This window comes from Octopus bimaculoides, chromosome 9 (assembly GCF_001194135.2).
Source record: "Octopus bimaculoides isolate UCB-OBI-ISO-001 chromosome 9, ASM119413v2, whole genome shotgun sequence".
Taxonomy (NCBI): Eukaryota; Metazoa; Mollusca; class Cephalopoda; order Octopoda; family Octopodidae; genus Octopus; species Octopus bimaculoides.
In genome coordinates, this window is record NC_068989.1 from 1,986,832 (window position 1) to 2,004,241 (window position 17,410).

The 17,410-nt window shown below is 38.5% G+C and overlaps 2 protein-coding genes across 4 annotated transcripts in view; both read right to left on the reverse strand.

Annotated features, from left to right (window-relative positions):
• Positions 1-2,250: 2,250 nt before the first annotated feature.
• LOC106872563 (ATP synthase subunit C lysine N-methyltransferase) lies at positions 2,251-7,944 on the reverse strand. 2 transcript variants are annotated; one of them, XM_014919591.2, is made up of 4 exons: positions 7,618-7,944; positions 5,307-5,444; positions 5,040-5,090; positions 2,251-3,456 (listed from the first exon to the last, which is right to left on the reverse strand). In XM_014919591.2, exons 1-4 carry the CDS (start codon positions 7,888-7,890, stop codon positions 3,262-3,264), a joined length of 657 nt encoding a protein of 218 aa, XP_014775077.1. In that variant the 5' UTR covers positions 7,891-7,944; the 3' UTR covers positions 2,251-3,261. The 2 variants fall into 2 exon arrangements, with proteins under 2 accessions (XP_014775077.1, XP_052826306.1); XM_052970346.1 differs by lacking the exon at positions 7,618-7,944 and adding an exon at positions 6,277-6,533.
• Positions 7,945-10,265: 2,321 nt separating this feature from the next.
• Positions 10,266-17,410, reverse strand: part of LOC106872565 (nucleolar protein 10) — a 24,273-nt gene continuing 17,128 nt past the window's right edge. For both annotated transcript variants that reach the window (XM_014919596.2, XM_014919595.2), the window contains exons 12-19: positions 16,642-16,720; positions 15,859-15,986; positions 14,679-14,777; positions 13,891-13,971; positions 13,504-13,692; positions 12,642-12,934; positions 11,378-11,480; positions 10,266-10,512 (exon numbers count right to left, since the gene is read on the reverse strand). In XM_014919596.2, coding sequence (XP_014775082.1) covers positions 10,375-10,512; positions 11,378-11,480; positions 12,642-12,934; positions 13,504-13,692; positions 13,891-13,971; positions 14,679-14,777; positions 15,859-15,986; positions 16,642-16,720 — 1,110 coding nt within the window. In that variant the 3' untranslated portion in view covers positions 10,266-10,374. The remainder of the gene's footprint in view (positions 10,513-11,377; positions 11,481-12,641; positions 12,935-13,503; positions 13,693-13,890; positions 13,972-14,678; positions 14,778-15,858; positions 15,987-16,641; positions 16,721-17,410) is intronic.

Here is a 17,410-nt window from a genome sequence, read left to right on the forward strand (position 1 = left end):
ATATATATAATGTAGTTAGTCTAACCGCATTGTTTCAAGTATAATTTAAAATTATTTTGGAGTAAATTAAGTATTATTTTAATTGAATAATGCCATCATACCATTTTTAATATTACCTTTATGAGTAATTGGGCTCACTTGACATTGAAATATAAAAGTTACTGTTTTTTCAGTGAAATCATTCCACAATCAACAAACTGTAGTAAGATGCTGTAGTTTGTTGAGATACAATCAGTCCATCAGTTCACACGTTGAATGTAAATGTTTGCAATGATTCATCACCATTTAAGGCACATTTTTCCATTGGTCAGATGGTATCTGTTGAGGCAGATTTTCTACAACCAGATGTTGCCCTTCCTCTTTCCAAGCAAGGTAATATTTCCCCATGTTTTTCATGGAAGAACCACTAAGTTACCAGCATGTCAGCATTCCAACACCAGTTGACGCACACACAACGAGTTTGTGTCTGCCAAATCCACTTGCAGGTCTTTGGTCAGCTCGTGGCTATAGCAGGTGCTCAAAATACCATGCAGTGGGACTGGACCTGGGACCATGTGGTTGGGAAGGAAGCTTCTGGTCACCTATTTACTTATTTTAGGTAAATATTTAAATTCGCTTCAGGTTTATTTTAATTTGTATTTGACAAGATGCAGTTGATTGCTGGATGTTAAAGAGGTTTGCTGTCAGGTGAATGGCTGCTCTCGTAGCTTGCATGACTCTTTCAACATTTGCTTTTCATCATCATCATCATCATCATCATCATCGTTTAACGTCCGCTTTCCATGCTAGCATGGGTTGGACGATTTGACTGAGGACTGGTGAAACCGGATGGCAACACCAGGCTCCAGTAATGATTTCATATGGAGACACTGCATGATGAAATCCCTAGGACCCTAAAACTGAGGGACTCACTGGGGTACCACACCAACTTCATGCACAGCAGATTTCAATCTTTTAGATTTGAAAGATTCACATTAACAATCACTCTTTTTTTTTTTTTTGAAGTTTTTTTTCCCCCAATTCAAAGTCTGTAACTTGTATGGAAGAGTATTTTTCCAAGAAAGTCATTTATCAGTACTGTAAAAAAAATTATTTATGTTATGACTTTTTGTAAAAAAAAATTTTATATAAAAAAGTTTTGTGTTTTCTTTTTTATGGAAATGGTTTGTATTGTGTGCTGGAGAATATGGACAACTTAAAACTCATTCATACATACATATATGTGTATACACATGCACACACAAGTGCAGCTTTGATAACGGACGGAATCAAAAACTATTGAAGAGGTTACAAGAAAAAAAAAAAAATTAAATAAATAAGTAAATGAGTGGAAATTGAACCAGTGTGTGTGTTAATTAATAAGACATTAAAACAGAATGGCTCTCCCCAAACACAAATTCACAGAAAGAATCTGGCAAACCAAATACAAAAACAAAATAAAACTCGTTCTATTATATGTGATGTTAATTAACAGAACCATTAGTATTAGAAAACAACTTTATGGTATTTCTTCTGGCTCTTTACATTCTGGGATCAACTTTGCCTTCCATTCTTTTGGGGTTGATAAAATAAAGTACCAGTCTGTGGTATTAACTAACCCCTCCCTTCAAAATTGCTGGCCTTGTAGCTTAATCAGAAACCATTAAATGTGAGCATAATGTTTTATCTTTTCCTTGTTTCAGTCATAAGACTGTGGTCATGCTGGAGCACCACCTTGAAAATGAATCGAACACAGTACTTGTTTTTTTTTCTTTTCTTTTTAAACCCAGTACTTATTCTGTCTGTCTCCTTTGCTGAACTGCTAAGTTACAAGGACATAAACACACCAGCACTGATGGGCGACAGATACATATAAATGTATATACAATGGGCTTCTTTCAGTTTCCATATACTAAATCTACTCACAGGGCTATAGAAGATGACACTTGCCCAAGGTGCTATACACACTCTAAGCAAACTTAAAAATAAATACTGGTCAGTACTAAAAGCAATGCCATCTTAATTCTCTATGGAGAAATAAACTGGAGACAGACTTACGCGTGTGTGGGTGTCTAAAAGTAGCTTCTCTTTTATCTCTGCCGACAAAAATCCTGGTACACGAGAAATGTGGTGCTAAATGAGGTGAGGGACGAAAGAATTGAATGGTGTGGAGGTAAAGGGTAGTGTCAGTGAAAGAAGAGAAAAAGGTAGAGAGAGATTTATGGTACTGGTAATATACACACACACACATATACGAAAATTAACAAGTCATACTATTGCAGAGGATTTTATTAAACCATCAATATCAGCATTTTTTAAAACAGTCCTGGAAAAAGATGACAAAGTGGTTCAAGCCATGCTACTCAGTAACAATACTGTTAGTAGAAGAATAGATGAAATGAGTAAAGATATTGTAACACAACTTGTTGAAAAGCTGAAATCAAGAAAATTCCCATTACAAATGGATGAATCAACTCTAAGAGACAGCAGTTCATTAGTTGTCGGCTGTCTATCTACTCTTGTATATATTTTCTTGCGTCACTGATAATGGTGAGGTCACCAAGTTATTTGCAAGACAAGAAAAAGATGTGGTAATTTAGTAAAATATAGAGTACAAGTTTATAGAAATAGATTTTAATCTGCAGGAAAAACTGACTGAAATATTTTTTTTATTGCTTGCTGTTGGTCATTGATTGACCAGTCAATGTGGTAAAATAATGTGGCTGGTAAAAAAAGCTTCCACATAAAATGTTTGTTTTGACCAAGTAAGCCATGTAATTTAACCTGGTTCAATATTGACTAACAGCAGAATGTCTGGAGAACTTTCTTCTACTACTAGTGTTGTAAGGGAAAGCACGATTAGTTTACATGTATACTGTGGGAATATATACAAGGGATGTGTTTGAGAATGAGGTGTGTATACAGGAACAGATGTATATACAAGTGAATCTGCACATCTGTGTATATATGCTGTGACGATCCAGCTTACAAATGCTTTCAATGTGAAGGGTAGCTGCAAAGTGAAGAACTTTGTTTATTTCTCATTGGCCAGTGACTAAAACTGGTTTCTCCTGTCCAGTAAAATGGTCTGTGACCAAATAATGATTTCATTCGTAATGAAACATTTACCTCAACTGGAAGTAATCGTTATACATCACTCAACTACCACAAGGGAGGCCTTCAATATGATAAAGAAGGTGACTGACCAGAGGAGATGGATGTGTTGTCTTGGTTTGGAACTTGTTAGTTTCAAATTGCTTCAGTATAATCGTGGTTTGCAAGTCATCTTTCCATCTTCAAGTCTTCATTGCTGTGTTCTTTCATGCTGGGTGAAGAAGATTTTCTGTAAAGCCACACTGTATCAATGCCAGTTCCTATAGTTTGGTATGGTTCCCAATCAGGAAAAGGAAATCTGCAGGCCACAACAGACATGCTGCAGTCCATTTCTTTATTTAGTTTCTCTTTTAGTGGCATCATCTGAAAGAACAAGAAATAAAATGTTAATGATATTGGACTTAAAAACGTACATCTATTCTCGTTTATCACTGATTCATTTATCACTGATCTGGGACAACATGGTACACTCAACTGTGAACAGGCTCCTTTATTCATTTATCTCTGATTGATTTAACATGGTTTCTTTTTGGAACCAAACATTCACGATAAACGAGGATGTATGAATGAATTTGAGACAAAAATGCTGCAAGTCTACCAACAAGACCGTCTGCCAGCTCACCGTCTTAATATATAACAACAATAATAATAATTTCAAATTTTTGCCACAAAAGCAGCTTGGGGGAGGTGGGGATGAGTCGATTACATTGACCCCAGTGTTCAACTGGTACTTATTTTATTGACTCCGAAAGGATGTATAGTGATGTCGGTATGTGACATCCTATAATTTTTATAATTGCATGCAAGAAAGAGGGGTCACCTGTGTTCCTTTATATAAGGGATGAACTGGAAGTCCCTGGAAGGTAATTGGAATGTCGAGGGAGATTACTCTCGTTAAATCCCTTTTTTGTGTTGCTTTCCTGCTTGACCACCAGGGGTCACTACAAATGAAAAGCAAAGTCGACCTTGGTAGAATTTGAACTCAGAATGTAGCGACAGGCGAAATACCACTATGCATTTTGCCCGGCTTGCTAACCATTCTGCCAGCTCACCACCTTACTATATAATAATAAGAATAATTTCTTACATAGGCACAAGGCTAACTTTTAATCATTTTTAATACAGCACAAAGCCAGGCAATTAGGTCTGTAGTAAGATTTAAATTTGGACTGTGTGGTTAATAAGTTAAAACTTTCTTACAACCACTGCATTGCGGCCCTTGAGCAAGAATTCCACTTTGCTAAGACTTCTTAACAAAACAGAATAGAAAAAAAAAGCTTTTTCATAGCTGGTTGGTTATTTGTAATGGGAAAGTCATTCATGTGGAAAAAAAATATTTGTTTAACAAAAGAAATGAATCTTGCTCAAGTGGTAATGTGTGGGTCTCTACTGAGTCACTTGTCTTGCTGGAAAAAGCAGCTTAATTTCATCAGTCACATTCTTCTGCCCTATGAAAAGGAAGGACACAATGAATATTGTCTAAAAACAGAAAGATGATGAGTTGGTCATGTGTAGAACATAGTTCTGGTTGATCAAGGCTGATCTACAGCCAAACAACAATTATTCATACAAACAAGGGAGAAGGAACACTTCTTGTCCTTAATATCCCAAGAGCTTATTGTGAGCCTCAGTATCCTGAGAGCTATGCTAGCAGAGTGCAAGCTTCCGGTAGGACCTTCTAAGTTGGATGTGTTAAAGGACAAGGGTCAGACTAAGACGGTCCACCTCTTCCCAGGAGTAAAAAGGGCCAACACTCCAATCAAGATAAAAAAACACGGTTACAGAAGCATCGACGATAATTCAAAATGAAAAAGATCTGGGAGAAGAGAAGACAGCCCAGGCTCATAAACAGTGGGGGAATGTCACTGATGGCCTGAGCTCCCTAAGGAGTGAAAGTTTTAGTAAATATTAACAAACATCAGTTAAAATAAGCATGTAAAGCTCACCATTTGTTCCACTCCAAAGATTACAATGTTATCAAACTCTGACAAATCAGTCTGAAAATACATAAAGAAAAAATAACAATGAAAATGGCAATAAAGGTTTATTCAAAGCTGTGCCCCAGCATGGCCACAGTCCAATGACTGAGACAAGTAAAAGCTAAAATACTTTCATATATAAATATATATACATTGCTCAACCCATGCCAGCATGGAAAACGGATGTTAAATGATGAGGATTCGTAGAGAAATGTTTCTATACAAAAGACCTACCTTCCACAAGTCCTGCCTTACAAAACCAACTCGTTGGTTCAATCCCAGTCGCCATGACCTAAATTTAGAGTAGAGCACCAACCAGATATTGAGCTCAACGCCTGTCGCCTTGAAACCATGCTTTGCTGCTTCTAACACCTGGAGTAAAGAACAAAGCAAGACCTTATTTACATTTGACGGATTTTTGTCCTCATCTTGTTTCTTGTTAACACAACGTTTCGGCTGATTAAGTGCTAAAGTGTTAAATTCTGATATGGTCAAGTTAATGAATGAACTTCTGCTTAATCACTTTACGTTTTGCAGGACATAGCATCCAAATCTCCTTCAAATTGCACCTTACTGTCTTAAATGAAGGAAAGGCACATAAGATAATGTAGTGCAAGGTAACCCCCTCCCCCCCAAAAAAAAGGCAAGATGGTTATGGTTGGGTTGTTCTGGGTCATAAGCTTGCCTAGTCAGGGTTGACTGGAACTAAACAATAAATCTTGCTGAGCTTGATTTTGCCTTTCATCATTGTAACAAAAGCACTCAGAGAGCGCAAACCTCTGCCAAGGCAACACCAACGTCCTCTCAATGATTAGCCAGAGGTGATTTTTAAAAAGAAATTATCTGAAATAAACTCGACTGCTCTCACAAACGAGAATACTAAAAATGGACCTGACCGCTCTCAAAAATTAAGTAAAAAAAACTGGAAAAATAATCCAGAATCCTTGTCTGGTATCTGATCAATCCCAATGGTAGTCATGGAATGTGAAGGTGGGTGTGCAGGCTGTGTTTGTAAAGCTGCGTATGTGTCATCTGCAGTGGAAACAGAGACAGTTTTCTCTATGAAGGCCATTTTTGACTATTCACTGTCTTATAACATTTAGCTTTCCTGGCTGGAGGTCATCTCGTGAGGGCTACTCAGCCTTCTGGTAATGTTCATGATCGCCCCATAGGCAAAGAAAACACGAATGCTTAGTGTACACACCCTGTAATCCAAGTAAGAAGGCAAACATTTTAAAGTCGCCACAAACATCCCATTTAAACTTATACTTTCTCAAGGAGCAATTTTACATTGTCATATTCTTCCTTCATCTGTATCGAGTTATGCAATAGGCAGGGATGGATGCGAATAATGGAGGTAAAATATAAACTTTGGGAATGAATGATTTACTGGTAGAGTAGAAAAATGTTTTATAGCAAGAGTTACGTTACGCAACAACTTGTGATCAAGTGATGTTAGAGATTTTGTTTACAGACAATTGATGCATGATGGTATGTATGATGGTATGTGTATATGATGGTATGTACGATACGTGATGTATGCTGATATGTGTATATTAGTGTAATTCGACATATCTCGCAAACGGTCGATGGGAGAGAAAAAAAGAAACACATTTTTGGAATCAGCACAAAATTCTGCATTAAAATTACTCAAAACAATAAGACAACCAAAACTTTTGTGAAAGTTTGTAACCCAGTGTATTTTGTCGCTTTTAGCAATGCCCCTTCACGCTGTGAGTTCAAATCCCGCTCTCGATCTATTTATCTTTACATTCTTCCGAGGTCGATGAGAAATACTGCATCTTAGAAGCGCTCCGGCAAAGAGACATTGCAATGACTGAAACCAATAACAGAATCGCCATTATTCTGCCAAGGTTTACGTGTGTAACTCTTGGAACAAACAGGATAGAACGAAACTGAAGATGTTAGCTACGTTATTAGCATGGTCCGGTATAACTACGTTGGTCTTTGGCAACACTTTAGCAAAATTTTAAAGTTCTGGACTACATCTTTAGTTTCATATCAGAGAAGAGTTCATAAGGTTGGGCTTCGTTCAGTAAGACCCACAATGAGGATAACTATTGTACTTCGGGCACCGGGGCCCACAATTCCACTAAACGAAACACAGTACTTACTGCACTGAGATATTGATTCCACAAAATAATTCCAAGAAACTTATCGCTTTCAAAATAACCGCGCAATTTCCACGTATAAGGTGCCCAACGTGTGCTGGGGTCGACTTAATTGACTTTATCTTCTCGCACAAATTTCGAGCCTACAATATTTACATTTTAATAAAGCGAAGACCATAGTTTAGCTGCTCTCGTTTACCTGTCATTTTATTATTTGGGGGGGGGGGGGACGATAGAAGGTGATCTGAAAAAGATTTGACTGCTATTTTTAGCAGGTAAAATGACAACGAGGAAGCTCCATCTGTTGTACGGACCAGAAGTTGTTTCATCAAATGTTTAGCTGGAAGGTTACATTAACATACAAAATTAGCAAGATGAGGTATGTTTAAAGTAGAAAGATAGATCGAACTTACAATGCGACCGTCACCACTGCCAATGTCAAGTAAGGTCCCACCACTTGAGCCTCTTAATGCCCTCATCACATTTTGAACTTGAGTCGTGGTTGCTGGGACGAACGGAAGGCACACTTTACGAAGAGCTGGAGACAAGAAAGGTGTCACCACCGCATAGAAACCCACTGCTATCGCACCTGATATTCCTAATATTGTTGCCCCAGTCGTAGTTAATTTATATTTCGTGTTTATATTCTGATTTTCAGCAGATATTATTACCTCAACATCACTCATGGTGCTTCTGAGGACGAAACGTGCTTCAAGTGTAAATAGTGAACTGTAATTATCTCCCTTGTATTTCAGGGTAAAAGCTTTTTCGAGGAAGATTTGGTCTTTCTTCAAAGACATGATTTTCGAAATAGCTTTACATACATATATATATATATATATACACAGACACACATACATACTAGCAGAGATACCCGGCGTTGCTCAGGATTAAAATGGCATAGTTTTTAATTGCTTTACTTTGTTTCAGTCATGTGACTGCGGCCACGCTGGAGCACCGCCTTTATTCGAAGAAATCGATCCCAGGATTTATTCTTTGTAAGCCTAGTACTTATTCTATCGGTGTCTTTTGCCGAATCGCTAAGTTACGGGGACGTAAACGCAGTAACATTGGTTGCTGAACGATGGTAGGAACACACATACAAACATACAAATATATACGAAAGTCTTCTTTCAGTTTCCGTGTACGAAATCCACTCCCAAGGCTTTGGTTGGCATGCTGTGCTTGAGGAGACCTATTGAGTCAAGTACATCAACATCAAAATGAAAATCAAATGGAAATTGTAGTTGTGATCTCTGTGCCATTGGCATGTAAAAAGTACCATCCGAATGTGGTCCGTGTCAGCCTCTTCTGGCCCCTGTGCTGGTGGCACATAAAAAGCACTCACTACACTACACAGCCGTAGAAAATCATGGCAAATCAGACTGGAGCCTGGTGCAGCATTCCAGCTTACCAGCCCTGGTCAAACCTGTCCAACCCATGCCAGCATCGACAACAGACGTTAAATGATGATGATGATATATATCATCATTTAACGTCTCCTTTTCCATGCTTGAATGGTTTGACATGGACAGATGGTTTCTATTAGCTGGATGCCCTTCCTTGCACCAACAACTTAACAGAGTGTACCCGGTGCTGTTTTGTGACCCTCAGCACTTGTAAGGTCACCAAGCAATTTGTAAGACAAGACCCTACACACTCCTTGCCTCAAGTGATTGGGATATTATAGTACTGAAGGATAAGAAAGCAAGAGAGGGGGACAGGAGCAGGTGTCTTGCTGAAGAAGTAAATATATGTGGTGTGCCATCTGAGGGGGGGGGGTCGAGATACAATCTGAATATGAGACAGAATAGGACAGAGAAACAGAAAAGGTTGAATTGGTCTGTAAGAGTGCTAGAATGCGAATAGTGAGACATGATTAGTAAGAGGGAATGAATGGGTGTGTAGGGAATACCAGTTTAGTGGAAGAGAAATGAAGGAAGGAAGGAAATAGGGTTCCACAGAAGATTGATGGAAGAATGGGTTTATGAGGAGTCGTGGGTGAAGGACTGAAAGAATCTCGGTTCTGTTGAGATGGAGGAGTCTTTTCAAGCACAGAATATTGCTGTTAATCTAAATCCCTTGTCATCCCTTCCAAGAAGCTTAAAATTTTGAGGTCAGTCTTCACCACTTCAGAAAAACATGTCAAACCATAGAGAAATATTACCTTGCTTGGAAACAGGTGAAGGTTGGTGACAGCAAGGGCATCCAGCTGTAGAAAATCTGCTGCAATAAATTGTCTGACCTATGCACATATAGAAAGGGGGACACTTAATGCTGAAGATGATGTGTCTAGAACTACATTCCCCAGAGTATCTTCCCATTTTGCCAACGGAAATAACAACTCTTCCACTTCTTATCTGCCTATTACATTGTCCCTGCCACCATTTAGTAACAGGAACTGTAAGCAACACCATTAGTAACAGGAATTGTTTACTAACCATGACTAACATGTCTTCCTTTTTGGTCAGTTATCATCATCATCATTTAACATCTGCTTTCCATGTTGGATGGTTTGACAAGAGTTGGCTAGGCAGAAAACTGCACCATGCACTCCAACCACTCCACAAATATTTTATCTTGTTTGCTCCACCATACTTAAAATGGTATAGTCAGGGATTTGGCTACCAATTATTGCAGGGTCAGCAGTCGCTTGGAAACTCCTTCAAGACTTGAGCTACCTTGTCTACTTCTGCAGTGTCTATGGTTATTGGAGAAAGAGAGTATAACACGTCTAGACTGTCACACTGTGCCACCACAATCCACAGTGTGCAGCATTTTCACCAGTGCGTAGTATGGAGGATTGTTGAGACTGGAACAATGGATTGTAAGGTATGTCCACTCGTTTGGCTGACAGACCCAAGTTAAAACAGCAATTACCTGTGGACCATAGAATCGTTTGAATGAAGGTAACCTGGGTTTAAACACCATTGGCATTTTGGTGAGAAGGTCATGGGCAAGGAGTTATAAACAAAAAGGTATTTACAAAATACTATAAATATATAACCTATGCAATAATGAAACAACCATTCCATTATACCAAAGAATCAAAGAGAAGGAGTTAAATATAAAAATTGCTTTTTTTATTATTATTTATAACCAACCCCTTATCATAACAATAATAATAATAATAATGATAATTATTATTATTATTGTTGTTGTTGTTTATTTTATCCAACCCGTTTCCCCATCCAGAACTTTGGTTTCGATTTGAAGTTGCGTGTGATATCATGAGCAGATCTACGAAGCTTCTTCCGTTCCAAATGATGCTCTTTTCTCTTTCTATGTTCCAATTCTTCATCTTTGTCCTGCAATAAAGAACAGAAACCATTTTATTTAAAATGACAATATAAAAAAATTAAAAACAAAAGGAAAACTAAGGTAGGGCTCCAGCATGGCCACAGTTAAAAAATATTCATAAATTTCCTTTCCTTTTTAAAGCTTCTAATTATTTTATTTGTTGTTTATTTCCAGATTTTGTTTTTTCCTTCAGGTATAGTGTATCTAGGACTACATTAATCAGTGTTCTTTCTTTATTTGTAAGATGATAAACTGTAATTTGAGTCTGTTTTGGCTGTTATTACTAGCATGGTAAATGTCCATTGAGTGATTTAAGCTATCAGATAATTAATTCTGAGATTTCACATCCAAATCTGCTGCATGTGTTTTTCTTATATCTTGGGGCAAGACACCTTATTCCCCATACCCCTGTTAAATTAGGTGTCATTGAGGATGTCATCAGTGTGGCTGCTAAAGTTGCAGCCCCAGAAAAGGGATCACAACACCCTATTTATTTTATTCCAAAGAAAGAATCCAATCCATGGGATCAGACATGCACAGGAACGGCTGTGTGGTCGAGAAGTTTGCTTCCCAACCACATGGTTCCAGGTTCAGTCCCACTGCATGGCCCTTTGGGAAAGAGTCTTCTACTATAGTCCTGGATACACCAAAGCATTGTGAATTGATTTGGTACATGGAAACTGTACAGAAACCTGTTGTGTGTGTGTGTGGGGGGATGTGTGGCTGAAACACAGACCTGGGAACGAAAGAACAATTCAGGTTCAAATCCCAGTGGAGACAGAATTTTGGAAAGCAGCAGGAGGACCCCCAGGAGTCATGACTTGGGTGGGACCGGCTCCCATAGAGAAGATACACAGTCTGTAGGAAACTTACCTTCTTCAATGTGAACGAGAATTCCATGTGTCCTGATAAAGTATCTCGGTTCGCTTTGGCTTCATCTTCATTCTCTTCATTCAAACGTTCAAACAAACTTCTCCTAAAAGACAAAAAAACAACAAAAAAAACAAAAAGAAAACAGAAATGTAGATACAGATCATCATCATCATCGTTTAACGTTTGTTTTCCATGCTGGCATGGGTTGGATGGTTTGACTGAGGTCTGGAGAGCCAGTGGCTGCACCAGGGTCCAGTCTGACAATGTTTCTACAGGTGGATGCCTTTCCAAACGCCAACCACCCTAAGAGTGTAGTGGGGGCTTTTTACACGCCATCGGCACAGGAGCCAGTCAAGCGTGCCTGGCATTGATCACGCTTGGAATAAACTACAAAATATTGTTTTCAAATATTGACACAAGGCCAGCAATTTCGAGGGAGATGGGTGGGAGGAGTTTGAACAGACAAAATACCACAAAACATTTTGGCCATTCTGCCAGCTTGACACCTTACAAACCATAAAATATTAGTTGCAAAATGACTGAGTGGTTCGAATCTCAGTGGAGGTGGCAGTAATGTTGTTGTTATTGTTTAATCTAGGTCAGTCATGATCAAGCAGATTGATGACATGTAAGTGATGAGTAAAGTTTTTTAACCACAGGTCATCCTTGATTGAGCTGATTTATGACACAGAACTAGTCAGCTGATCAATTGCTGTTGTGGGTTAAAAATGAAAACCATGCCAAGAACTTACTAACAATCATCAGTGTTAGGCTATCATCATCATCATCATCGTCATCGTCATCGATCTAACGAGCACTTCTCCATGCTTGTGTGGATTGGGTGGGATTTGTTGATGTGGATTTTCTACAACCACATTCCCTTCCTGTCACCAACCCTCACCTGTTTCCACGTCCGGTAAGATTCCACCCCCATGGGATGGGGAACCAACCATGTTTTTTTTTTTTTTTACAGAAGATTGGGAATGAATGACATAGCTGCTTGTATAACAGTGACACTCGTTTACAACTGTTATGCAATGCCAAGGCAATGAGACACAAACAAACACACACACATTTATGATGGGCTACTTTCACTTTCTGTTTCTATTAAATCCATTTACATAAAGTGCCACACAGCAGGATTGAATCCAGAACCATGTTGTTGGGAAGCCAACTTCTTACCACACAGCCACGCATGTACAAATATACAAAACACCATAAAAAAACAAAACCAAAAGAAAACTAGAAATAGAGAAATACTAACTTGTTTTTCTTTTTTGCTTTTGATAAAACATCATCACCTTCTTTGAGTTCAAAGAATTTCGGTTTTGATTTCTCAGCAGATGCTTTGCTCTCAGTGTTGGTCAAATCATTTTTAACATGTCCTCCTCTCTTGTCCTTCTCAACAGTTCTCTTCTTTTCTTTCAATTTCTTTTTCCCCTCAACCCTTCGATGTTGTTCCCTTAACTCTTCCTTTACTTTCACCTCATCTTCCTCACTCGTACTGTCGTCAGTGCTGGATTCGTCCTCACTCGCTTTACCTTCCAATTCTTCTTGCTGTAAGGAATGGAAAGTTAGCAACATGAATGAAGTAGAAAACTAGTAGGATAAGTACCAAACAAAACCTAAGCCCTGGGGGTCAATTTGTTTGACTAAACCCTCACAAGGTGGTGCCCCAGCTTGGTCGTAGTCCAGTGACTGAAACAAATTCAAGATGAAGGGGGAGGGGGCAGTCATTGTCAGTTTGAGGAGCACAAGGGTTAGAGAGGTATAAAGAGAGAGAGTGGGAGGGAGAAAAAGAAAGAGAAAACTAAGAAGATAATATGAAATGAATTGAGAAGAGTTATAGATGGAAGGGAGTTGGAATATGGGCGTTGGGGGAGAGGAAGAAGGAGAGGAAAGGGAGACGCAATAAGGTGGGAGGAGACAGGGGAAAGAGTAAGAAAGAGAGGGGAGGAAGTAGGAATAAGGAGGAGATAGGAGAAAGGAGACAGAAGAAAGAGTACGAAAGAGAAGGGAGGGAGTAGCAATAAGGAGGAGACAGGAGAAATAGTAAGAAAGAGAGAAGAGACAGAAGAAAGAGTAAGAACGAGGAGGGAGGGAGTAACAAGAGCCAGGGTGCATACCTCAACAGGTTTGAACTGATCTTTGACTTCTTTCTTTTTCTGTTTCTTGTGAAGATCTTTTTCAAGTTTCGTAATTAGGGGACTGATTAAGTGGAATTCTTTGCTGGTGCGATCGATTCGGAAGTTTTTGTTGTGGAACATGGCGGCAAAACGTTTGTCTTTCAAGAGGTTTGGCAGCTTTTCTGATTTCTGTGGGGAAATAAGAGAAAATATTTCAATAGATGGCACCATTCATAGAGATCTTTGGTGGCACACAAACATATATACATGTTTATACACGTGTATGTATGTATGTGTGTGTATATATATATATATATATATATATATATACACACATATCTGTTGAGAATATATAGAGAACATGCACAGAAGCTTGTAGTTACTGACCTTGGCATCAGCGCCTTGTTTTTCATCTTCTAAATCTTCCATCAGCTTGAGAGCCAGGTCTTTGTTGATAGGAGGCAGTTTCTGCACCAAGAACATTAACCATATTAGGCAAAAATGATATAAACACATATTTATATTCAGTGCATGCAATGTATGTAGGAAAAGAGAAAGTAATTGAACGAATGTTATCATTGATAAAAGTCGTGGACATGTTTTGACATATCACAGTACACAGTATTGACCAGACCGTCAGATACTGTTATACACCACTGGTCACAATGTGCTTCCAATTCTGTCTTGATTGCACCATTCTTTTCTATCTGGACCCAGATTGCTTAACTAGATCATCTTCTCATCAGCATGGAGGCCTTCCAAGTGGCCATTTCAGATCTCTTGGATATAATTTGGCAACTGTATGGGTCCACCTGTTGTCTGTGAACCTGATGACATGTCCAGCCCAGAGGAAATTGTGCTTTTGGGACTCTGCAATCACATCTTTCACTCTGCTCTTGAATAATCTCATTTCCAATGTGCTCTCTTAATGATATTCCTATTTCTTCCAAAGTTCAAATTGATGATGCAAGTGCTTATTTTTAGAATGACATTGTAGGGTAAGTGTGAAAGACCAGACTTGGTTAGTTTGAACACAAAACAGGCAGAATACTTGGGCTGGATTCGGCCAGTTTAAATGCTGAAAGGTTAAAAAGACATCCAAATCTGACCTTTCATCAACTCTCGCACATTTGACCTTTCACTCTAACATTTCATCAAGTTATTAAAATACAAACCTCAAGTTTGACATGAGTGGTTCGACTTTTCTCAATCGTTTCTCGAATTTTTTCTTTCTTGTATTTATCGTATGCAAACGGTTCAATGATTGCTTTTGCCTTGCAAAAAATAAAATAAAATAAAAAAATAATAATGATAATTGTTATTAAGAAATTATAAAAACAAACCCTCAACGACACTCCTTTCCGTAAATACTATTTATATAATGATAATAACATATTATTTCCTCTGTTTGTTCTTACCTGTCTTCAATGCATGTATCTGAGGGTTACACTTTATGCAACCTTCACTATGGAAGAAAACTGAAGACGTAAAGGAAATATCTAAAATAATGAGTGTCAAGAAGATCGATAAATTTATGCATTAAAATGGAAATAAGAACATTTTATATAAAGTGGAATTTCTACGAATCCTGTTTGTTCTGCAATAACGCTTGATAATAACTGAATGCCTCATTTAACTGAAACAGCCCTGCCTCTCTCCCTCTCTTGGAACCCCTACAATGTATAGACCCGCTTCACCTACAAACTTCATGCTAATGATGCCTTACAAAAACCTAAACTGAAGATTAGTCTCCTTAACCTCACCAAACTGAGCAAACTTAATAAGTTCATGGTTATGGTACCCTCCTCTCCATTCTGCAGAATCACAGGCTTTCCTCATTTTCTTGCCATCTTTTACAAATCCTTTGAATTTTTGATCCTCTTTGAGTCCCACTGATAAAAAAATGGATCTATTTTTTGTTTCTCAAAGTTTCTAAATCCTTATGACATAAACAACAAACAATTCTGATAGGTACAAACAAAACTTCTAAAATGGATGGAGAAATTAAAAAAATTGCTTTGGTCCAGTGGTAGAATGTCTTGTCATATTTACAGAAGAAGTGGGTTCAAGTCCCACAAGCAGCTTTTGACATTTTTCTATCGATGGGCATATTTTAACCCAATATTTACATGTTATTATTATAGCTTTATCTATTTTGAGTTCCACCCTCGAACCCTGCCCCCCCCCCCCCAAAAAAAAACATAAGATTTATTTTAAGTCTCTTGAAGTTTCTAAGTTCTGATATAAACAGCAAAATCTTAATTTTAAGTAAAATATGGGAAAAAGGTCTTTCTTCCTCTTCTGAAAAAAAAAAAAAAAGAAAGGAAGAAAAAATATGGTAGCAGTTGCCCCTACCTTATGATAGAGACGGGTGTCCATAAAGTAACCATGCATGTAGGCACGTAACATCTTGGAACCAATCAAGTGTGACAGACCAATCTCTTCCAGTTCGTTTCGTGTGACAAACTTGTAGTCGTCATATACTGAAATATTTACCAAACGTGTGAGATTAGAGAAAAAGCTTTGACTCGTGTAGCAATGTGTGGAGAGAAGATTTGGTGGAGCTGTTTGGAAATCTATGATGTGACCGTGTCAGGAAAATTCACCGCAAATGCTTTTGCTGTAGGAAAATTTTCTGTTAAGGAAACACAAGAACACGATAACCGAGTTTTGGGCAATTATCTTTCTCTGATTGGTAGGTTACTTGAGAAAGTTACCATTTCAAGAAAACAGCTAAATTTTTTTTGTTTTACAATAAATTTTCCTACAGCAAAATTGCTTGTGGTGAAATTTCCTGTAACTCAATGTGACACAACTGACTGGACATTCAGCGTGTTTGGGTGACAATAGAAGTGTTGGAGGCAAATACACACACACACACACACAAAAGGTTTCTTTCAGGTGCTATCAACCAAATCCCCTCATAAAGCTTAGGCTGGCCCAGGGTTATAGAAGATACATGCTCAAGGGGGCCATGCATTGGGACTGAACCCAAGGCCATACAACTGGGAAGCTAGCTTCCTAACCACACAGCCATGACTGTGCCTACACAAAGTGAAAAAACCCTTTAGAATTTGAAGAGGTTTTAAACAACAACATAAAAGTCCAAAGACAAACTAAAATTAAAGCCAAACTTACCTGTTTCTATTTTGCTTTCTTCGAGTTCTTCAGTCAAACTATCCAAAAATGAACACCATTTTGGAGCAGTACCAATCGACTGAAAGGAAACCATGAACAATAACAGTAAACTGTGAGTCTTTCATATTGGACAACATATAAACATCGCCATTTCCATATTTGCAGGAATTGGCTAAAGTTTATTGAGGCAGGCTTTATATATAATGCCCCTCCTGCCACCAAACCTTGCTCGTTTCCAAGTAAGCTAATAATTTTCCAATGGCCACACGTTTTTGCAGAATACTGGAAATGACCGACAAGGAGACACATCAACACGTGTTGCACTCATGATGGCAAGATAATGGTTTCAATTCCCAGACCAGTGGCAGATTGTGTTCTTGAGCAAAACCCTTCATTTCACATTGTTCCAGTTCACTCAGCTGTAAGAGGGTCACCCTTCCAACGGACTGGCCTTCTGATTGTTGCTCTGACAATTCAGTCACCAGGGTGGTAGCATTTGAAAGCTACAATAATGCAAGGAAGTGCATTGTGGCCAGCAGTGTATAACAACACTAGATTGTATGGTTGATACAATGATATGTGTGTGTGGCACATAAAAAGCATCATTCAAGCGAGGCTGATGCCAGTGCTGGTGGCACGTAAAAAGTACCATTTGAGCATGGTCGATGTCAGTGGCCTCTGTGCCGGTGGCACATAAAAAAGCACCCACTACACTCTCGGAGTGGTTGGCATTAGGAAGGGCATCCAGCTGTAGAAACTCTGCTAGATC

Bases quoted from the DNA above. Each gene is read 5' to 3' on its own strand.
- LOC106872563 (XM_014919591.2), bottom strand. From the start codon at position 7,890: ATGAGTGATGTTGAGGTAATAATATCTGCTGAAAATCAGAATATAAAC. The intron at 5,445-7,617 runs GTAAGTTCGATC...TCTTTACTCCAG, and splicing joins GCAGTGGTGACGGTCGCATT to GTGTTAGAAGCAGCAAAGCA. The intron at 3,457-5,039 runs GTGAGCTTTACA...TTGTTCTTTCAG, and splicing joins TCTTTGGAGTGGAACAAATG to ATGATGCCACTAAAAGAGAA.